This window comes from Lipotes vexillifer, unplaced genomic scaffold (assembly GCF_000442215.2).
Source record: "Lipotes vexillifer unplaced genomic scaffold, Lipotes_vexillifer_v1.1 scaffold393, whole genome shotgun sequence".
Taxonomy (NCBI): Eukaryota; Metazoa; Chordata; class Mammalia; order Artiodactyla; family Lipotidae; genus Lipotes; species Lipotes vexillifer.
Genome location: NW_006774564.1, coordinates 2493365 through 2501819, shown reverse-complemented (window position 1 = coordinate 2501819; position 8455 = coordinate 2493365). Strand labels below are relative to the sequence as shown.

Sequence of the window (8455 nt, the reverse complement as noted above, 5' to 3'; positions counted from 1 at the left end):
TGGGATCTTCCCGGACCGGGGCACGAACCCACGTCCCCTGCATCGGCAGGCGGACTCTCAACCACTGCGCCACCAGGGAAGCCCCTGCTCTTGTTTTTAATAATAATAACTCTGGTTTTGTTGTATTTTCTTAACTCAAAATAATGTAGGTTCATTGCGAGAAAACTTAAAAGATAGAAATAAGCAAAAAGAAGAAAATCCCCCATAATCCTACTACCCAGAGATAACCCAGTTAACATATGAGGTATCTCCTATACAGTCTTTATTTCTCTACAAATACTTTTTTTTCTTTTATAAGGAAAAAAACTGCTTTTTCAAAAAATATGAGCATCTACTGCATATTTCCCCACGGTACTTAATATTTTTATATGTCATTTAAGTTGTTCAGTCTTATTTTAAAATGACACAAAATGTACATAAAGAGTTACTGTTAAGTGAGTAAAAAGAATAGGATGTTTCTAAAGATTTTTCTCAAGTATCACGGGATAAAAAATATTAAGTCATACTCTTACTATTTCCAGAGCACTCAATTGCTACTGTTCAGGACTTGGCCCACTCTCCTCTTGTCTCTGTTTCCAGGGAAGAAAGTACACCAATGATGTCGCCAAGATCTACTCCATCAATGTCACCAATGTCATGGATGGCGTGGCTTCCTACTGCCGTCCTTGTGCCCTGGAAGCCTCTGACATAGGCTCCTCCTGCACCTCTTGTCCTGCTGGCTACTATATTGATCGGGATTCAGGAATCTGCCGCTCCTGCCCCCCTAACACAATCCTGAAAGCCCACCAGCCTTATGGCGCCCAGGCCTGCATGACCTGCGGTCCAGGAACCAAGAGCAACAAGGTGCCAGCAGTTGGCCGGGCATCCTAGCCTTGGCCCTCTGAATGGGCCACCTCAGAGGGTGCCGGGTCCTGGGTGGGGTTCTTGAGGGGCTGATACCCAAGGACCCCCCCCTAGTATACTCCCAGGTTGGCATCCTAGAGGACACCCATCCAGGCTATGACCATAGATGGAGAGTTCTTAGCTGTAGTGGTTGGTTTTCAGGGTCTGGGCCTCAGTCATGAGCGAGTCTCATCTTCAGGGGATGGGTAAGGGAGATCTGTGACCATCTGGTCCAGAGGGTTATTTGACATCTGTGCAGAGACCTGAAGGGAAGGAGTAGTGGGACTTGTGGCTCAAATTCAGCCTACTTCAGTCCAGCCTGTTATCATGGGAATTTGCCTCCTTTTTGTGGGGAGGGTAACCCACCTTTGCTGGGACATATGGTTAATTGGCATATTGCTGTCTCCTTTCCCAGGGGTTTCTTCTAAAGTGGAGCAGCAGTGCTGTTTCCCCCATGCACTTCCTGAATCTAAGAAAATACTATGACCAAAAGCTCTTAGTTATTCATTAATGCTTTTAAGTGAACTTGAATTTTACTAATCACAACCACATGGACACACATTTGTAAGACATTGTTTACACAGTCTGCAGATGCTGCTCAGTTTGGCTGTGCAATAAGTGCATCAGTTCTGCAGACCCCTGGCAACCTCTTTGGGGCACCCTGGACTTTTGCCACAGATTCCTCCCCCAGGGCTCCCTCTGCTGCTGTGGGAGGGATTGACAGTTGTGTAAGGCCGCTGCTGCCTGGGGACCTTAAAATGAGCAAGAAAGGGGTTTATGGCTCAGTTTCCTACAGAGAGCCTGGGAAAAAGTAACCTGGGGTTCAGTGAGTTTTAAATGGGGGAGGGAGACCAGGCTTGTAGCTTCTCTTCTGCCATCTTGGACACCCTTCATCCAGTTAGCACCTTGTTGTCTTTTGCTTGAAAGTAAGAAGGGCTATCTCGTGTCTTGAGAGAGTTTTATAATCTAGGCATAGGAACAAGGCTACAGAATCTGACCCAACTACCTACTGAAAAATAAGAGATTTGGGTTTGTACATCATATATGTGCTAATAATTGAATGGCAAGATGTACATAAACCACACTAGCCCCTGTTTTGCATCTTTTAATGCCCACTCCTAATCCATACATCCTCTTCTCTCACCCTGCATGGGCTGGACCAGGCTGGGGAGAGTGACTGCCACTCTCCGTGGGGCCTCCTCAAGGCCCTGCCTGCGCAGCCGGCCTGATGGACCCCTTTCCCCTCAGATCCACTCCCTGTGCTACAATGACTGTACCTTCTCAGTCAGCACTCCAACCAGGACTTTTGACTACAACTTCTTGGCTTTGGAAAACACCTTCTCTCTGGCTGGAGGGCCAAGCTTCACTTCCAAAGGGCTGAAATATTTCCACCACTTTACCTTCAGTCTCTGCGGAAACCAGGTAAGCTGTGCAGGTACTGACCATGTGAGAACGGAAAGGGGGCACCAGCGGATCAGAGGCCAGAGGACACGGGAGGTTCAGATCGCAGAGGATTGGGGAGATTCAAAGGTATTTTAATGATTATTATTCTTTCTCCTCTAAAATCAAATCATCTGGATTATAAACATTTAGGAAAACGAACATGCCTAAAATAAGGAGTAGGGAATTCCCTGGCGGTCCAGTGGTTAGGACTCCGTGCTTTCACTGCCAGGGCCCGGGGTTCCATCCCTGGTTGGGGAACTGAAATCCCACAAGCTGTGTGGTGCAGCCGAAAAAATTTTTTTTTATTTTTTAAATTAAAATAAAATAAGGTGTACATTTACTCCTCCCTGACCTTTATTCTCTCAAAATGATTATATAAAAACTATGCACATACATCAACTATACTTCAATTAAAAAAAAAAAAACTATGCAGGAGAAAGATTTTTTTTCCTTAGAAAAGCAGTCTTCAGTAATCATGACACTTGCTTTTCATTTTCTAGAGGCTGAATAAAATAAATTACTCTTTATTTCATCTACATGTATCTTTGCTGACAGTACGTGTTACCATCAGCATTTCAGGCTGCTGCAAATATTTTGGATGCAAAATTCAAAGGCAGAAATGTAAAGGATAATCACACCACCACTGCACTTGACTAAATTACAAACAGGCCAGGATTAGCGGTTGGAAAGTTAATTTCAAATGTTGCAAAATAAAAAGCGTCTTGAGCATTTAGTCTGTGACTGTGTGTGGAAGTTAGGTCTTTATACCACACAGCTTCTACCCATCTTCTGCAGCATGCAAAAAAGTTGATTTGTGTTTATAGAGAGAACATGGCAAGAAATAAACTAATCTGTGAAAGATTAGAGACAGATGTCTCTATCTTGTTTTTAAGAAGTCTTTGAATAAGTTAAAGCCTCAGAAGTGACAGTGATAACTCAGGAATTGTGACTGATTAAAGCAAGCCCCATGCAGCAAAAGTTTCAGTCAGTGAGTTGGGAGAGAGAAGATGGGAATTTGTGGAGTCTGTGAGTTTTCTTTTCTTTGCTCCCTTATTCTTATATAATCTAAAGGTTCCTTTCTGTTCTCATGTTCTTTACCTATTTCTTACAATCTTGAAAATAAACTGACATACCAGATTTAGCAACTTAGCTCTATTTGTAATAAAATTTATCATATTGAAAATCCTACATTCTAAATGCTTGGTCCACTTAAATTTAAAATATTGAACAAATGATCTTATATTAGCAAACATGTTATATATTCATATTTCATAAATTTGAAGAATTATATATTTATTGGCTGTGTTGGGTCTTCATTTCTGTGCAAGGGCTTTCTCTAGTTGCCGCGAGCGGGGGCCACTCTTCATCGCGGTGCATGGGCCTCTCACTGTCGTGGCCTCTCTTGTTGTGGAGCACAGGCTCCAGATGCGCAGGCTCAGTAGCTGTGGCTCACGGGCCCAGTTGCTCCAAGGCATGTGGAATCTTCCCAGACCAGGGCTTGAACCCATGTCCCCTGCATTGGCAGGCAGATTCTCAACCACTGCGCCACCAGGGAGGCCCAAATTTGAAGAATTTTTAAAGGAACAGTATCTCAATATCTCTTCTATTACAAAATCTCAAGGAAGGAGTTTCAATTCCCTCCATCTTCCAGAGTTCTATTCTATACAGTATGGGTTGTTAAAGACTGGAGGAGAAGCAATCTTTCTTCTGTTGATTAATATTTTTTTTTTTTTTTTTTTTTTGTCATTGGTTTTTTGTCTAGTTTGTCAGTTATTGAGAGTGGAGTATTGATCTGTAATTGTCTAGTTCTGTCCAGCGGCCATGGCTCACGGGCCCAGCCGCTCCGCGGCATGCGGGATCTTCCCGGACCGGGGCGTGAACCCGCGTCCCCCTGCATCGGCAGGCGGACTCTCAACCACTGCGCCACCAGGGAAGCCTGATAAATATTTTTAAATGGAATAGGGTCCAGTAGATCCTAAGATGTCCTACCTCAAGGCAGGGAGAGGGCTGGTTATGGGGTCTGTTTTAACCCCCAGGACACTCTGGAAGGTTCTTCCAAAGTAAGTATGGTAGAATCACAGCTCCAAGGAAGACACAGCAAGGGAATGGGCAGCAGGCCAGAGGTCCAGATAAATTTCATGGGATTAGTTACACATTTCAGTATCTACCTAGAAAACTGACTAGGATAAGGAAGGCCCTTAACTGGTGGGCTGGTAGATTAGATCTCCAAATCAGTTGCCACCTTCACAACGCTGCTTATATAGGGCTCCCAGGTGACTCCAAGGAAACAAAAGACTGGGGATCCTTGAACCAGAGTTCCAGAAACTAGGATACCTAGGCCTTATTCTTAACTTTTTTATCTTTTAAAATCTGTCTTGTAATTAGAACTGGGATGAATCGTTCCACTGCAACACACTCTTAGAAGGTTGAAATTTTAGACACGGAAAAACTGTTCCCTGTTCCCTTTTGGGAGTTCTTCTGTGATCACTCATTCCTTCCTACTTCCTCCCCACATCCCCCCTGCCCAGGGTAAGAAAATGTCCGTGTGCACCGACAATGTCACTGACCTCCGGATTCCTGAGGGTGAGTCAGGTTTCTCCAAATCCATCACAGCCTACGTGTGCCAGGCGGTCATCATTCCCCCGGAGGTGACAGGCTACAAGGCCGGAGTGTCCTCGCAGCCTGTTAGCCTCGCAGATCGGCTTATCGGTGAGTAACACAGTCGCTCTTGCCTGTCTGAGCATGTCTGTAAGAGAGAGTGAGCCTACCAGGCTCTGAGGTAAAAGGCCCCAGGTGAGGGGCCCAACCTCCTGACCTCTGTTTCCTATTCCATCCTGGGGTACGAAATGCCCTTGCGGCCACTGACAAACCTTTGGTTCACCCTTTCATGAGCCACTCAAGGATGTGATGAGATGAAGGAAGGTGGGATGTGGACAGGTATTGAAAGAACAGAAGTGGTTGCCAGCTAAATGCTACTAGTGAGGACTAATTAGGAGCTCTAATTTGGCAGGGGTGACAACAGATATGACTCTGGACGGAATCACCTCCCCAGCTGAACTTTTCCACCCGGAGCCCTTGGGAATACCGGACGTGATCTTCTTTTATAGGTGAAAATGAGAGGCCAGGTTAATGCAAGTGAAACCCAGGGCTCCTCCGCAATCTCTGTGGTGTCCCTCCCTCTCTAGCCACCTACTACTTATCAAGCCAGACCACTTCCAAGGTCTAGCAGACCTGCCCAGCAATGAGCACTAAAGGCTGGGATTTCCCCATCCTAGCTTCTTGGGTATTCCTGGGGCAGGTCTGCCCCTGGTGGCAGGGAGGAATACTGGATGACCTGTGGCGGACTACCCTTCCTGCCTAAGGGAGGCTCCAGTGTTGTGCATCTGCTAGCCTTTCCTAGACCAGTGCATTTCCCCTTGACCAGATCTCCCTGACCCCAACACTCTCCTGTGTGTCAGGCCACAGCCCAAGTCCAGACTTCCCCAGTGAGGGAACTGTTCCATGTTGACTTTACTTAGTGGCTCTCCAATGACACAGATGAGTGACTCGTTCCCCCATGGGGGCTGCTTTCTCTGCAGGTCCAATGATGTGACCCAGTCCTGCAGTTCTGGGAGATCAACCACCATCCGCGTCAGATGCAGTCTGCTGAAACCTGCTCCTGGAAGTCTGTCGCTGCCAAGGTAAAGGGATGTAACAAAGTTTCCCTCCCTTGGCCTCATAACGTCCCAAGAACCAAACAAAGAGTACTGCAGAAGAGCAAAAGAGAAAACCATGTGAGATACATTAATGGGTTCTTGGGGACACAGGCATGGCTCCAAACCCTCAGTCTTTAGATGTCAAGAATGGAGCAGAAGGAAGAGTCAAAGCTACCCTCACACTCCCAGACCATTATGGGAGCAGCTGCCTAGCAAAGTGAGGAACTGCTGGGGCTGAGAGCCAGATTCGACTCCCCTCCTCCACTTACCAGCTCTGTTATGGATACAGTTCTTATCTTCTCTAGGCCTCTTCTTCCTTATTTGTAAAATGGGGATAGTAATGAATTCCCTCAGGGGGCTGTTATGAGAATTAAATGAGATAATGAGACTTGAGGACTTCCCCAGATGTGGTTACTTCCTATTATCATTAGGATTAGTAAAGGTTTAGGGAATCCTAGGAACTTCTCTACAGCTGGAAGACCCTATTCTGAGTTTAATAGCTGAGTGCACTAAATTGAGGACTCCTGAACTAATCTGATTACAGTACCCTTCCCCACCCCCACCCCCACCCCCCACCAACCTTCCTTTTTTTCACATAACACTAGCATCTTGAGGGGTACCAGTCTTGAGGAAGATGGTTTGGGAAATGCTGCTCCTAGACAACAACTGATCAGGGAGTTGGGGAGCCAAGCAGCACATTTTGACCCAGCAGCGGTGTCAAAATGTAAGATCACTATTCTTGTTGCAAACGTTACAGTAAAGTACACGGCAGATAGCAGTGACCTGAAGTTCATTCCTGAACCCTGCCCCCCACCTCCACCCTCTGCAGGAAGCTGCATGTGACTTTTGCAAAATGTCACACGTCCATGGGTTGGACAGGAGCTTCTGAGGGGTTAGTTGGGCAGCCATGCTAGAGCTCAGACAGCTTACATTAGTTCTTATCGGATGTCAGCAGAAACAAACGGGCAGAGGGTGGGAGCCCTGGTGAAGGCCGGAAAGGCCTTTTATCATCAGGGAAATCGGAGAGCGATACCTGGGTTAAGGACTAGTTGGAAAGATCCTGATGGAGCTAACAGTTTGGCAAGGAGAGGACAGATCAGGCAAGTTATGAGATGCCAGGACTCCAGCCAGATCCTCCCAGCAGTCCTGCGAGTGTGCGCTCATGTCTCCTTTCTGCTCTGCTAGCACATGCTCCGATGGGACCTGTGATGGCTGTAACTTCCACTTCCTGTGGGAGAGCGTGGCCGCTTGCCCACTCTGCTCGGCTGCTGACTACCACGCTATCGTCAGCAGCTGCATGGCCGGGATCCAGGTAGGTGTCTCTGCTTGGGGACTTCCCAGGAGACAAGGGAATGTGATATCTGAGTTCCTTGTTTTTCTCCCCGATAGAAGACTACTTATGTGTGGCGAGAACCAAAGCTGTGCTCGCGTGGCATCTCCCTGCCTGAGCAGAGAGTCACCATCTGCAAAACGATAGACTTCTGGCTGAAAGTGGGCATCTCTGCAGGCACCTGCACTGCTATCCTGCTCACCGTCTTGACCTGTTACTTTTGGAAAAAGAATCAAAAGTACATGATGTGGTATTTCAGTTTGGGGATGGACAGGATTGGATCATTGAGCTGGGAAGAGAATATCTGAGAGTATAAGTTCAGGGGGCTATTCTCTGGCATTGGCCACAGTCCCTGTGACTCTGGCCAGGGATGTGTTGAGCCACTTATCCAGTGTATGCCTTGGTTATCCTGACTCCTAAACAGGGATGGTATCACATGGCAGTCTGTGAAGGGCTGTTAGATTCTCAAAAGAAAAGCAAAGAGAATTCTTAATTTGTTATTATTAATGATAAAAAATAATGACTTTACAATTCCATTATTTCTATTAAGCTTTGAGATCACAGAAACACCTATACTTGAGGAAAAAGATCCCTGACTTGGGAGTCGGATTCCTTAGCTATATGCCCAGCCCAACACCATTTTGCTATGCTTCAGTTCCATTACCCATGGTATGGGAATATCTCTTTACAGCCCAGCCTTTCCCCCTTTTATTCCACATTTTGGTGTCTTGTCTTTCCCATCCCCTTGTTTCATAGGCTAGAGTACAAATACTCCAAGCTGGTGATGAATGCTACCCTCAAGGACTGTGACCTGCCAGCAGCCGACAGCTGTGCCATCATGGAAGGCGAGGATGTGGAGGATGACCTCATCTTCACCAGCAAGAAGTCACTCTTTGGGAAGATCAGATCATTCACCTCCAAGGTAGGGAAGCTGGCCAGTGCACTGAGGTCCGCCTGGAGGGCTGGAGAAGATACCAGTCCTAGGATACTGAATGACCCCACACTGTTCAGGGACCACTACTCTGTTCCCCATCCTCCATACTATTCTATCCCCCCACCCTGTGAATCCTGGCTTCTGCATTCTGTATTTCAACACCAATACTCT

General features: G+C 46.6%; 1 protein-coding gene across 1 annotated transcript in view; it reads left to right on the top strand.

Moving 5' to 3' along the window:
• ELAPOR1 (endosome-lysosome associated apoptosis and autophagy regulator 1) overlaps nucleotides 1-8455 on the top strand; it is a 68133-nt gene that overhangs the window by 58764 nt on the left and 914 nt on the right. Inside the window, exons 13-20 of the mRNA XM_007449363.1 lie at nucleotides 580-843; nucleotides 2131-2304; nucleotides 4854-5034; nucleotides 5336-5432; nucleotides 5904-6005; nucleotides 7206-7332; nucleotides 7410-7588; nucleotides 8107-8272. Coding sequence (XP_007449425.1) covers nucleotides 580-843; nucleotides 2131-2304; nucleotides 4854-5034; nucleotides 5336-5432; nucleotides 5904-6005; nucleotides 7206-7332; nucleotides 7410-7588; nucleotides 8107-8272 — 1290 coding nt within the window. The remainder of the gene's footprint in view (nucleotides 1-579; nucleotides 844-2130; nucleotides 2305-4853; nucleotides 5035-5335; nucleotides 5433-5903; nucleotides 6006-7205; nucleotides 7333-7409; nucleotides 7589-8106; nucleotides 8273-8455) is intronic.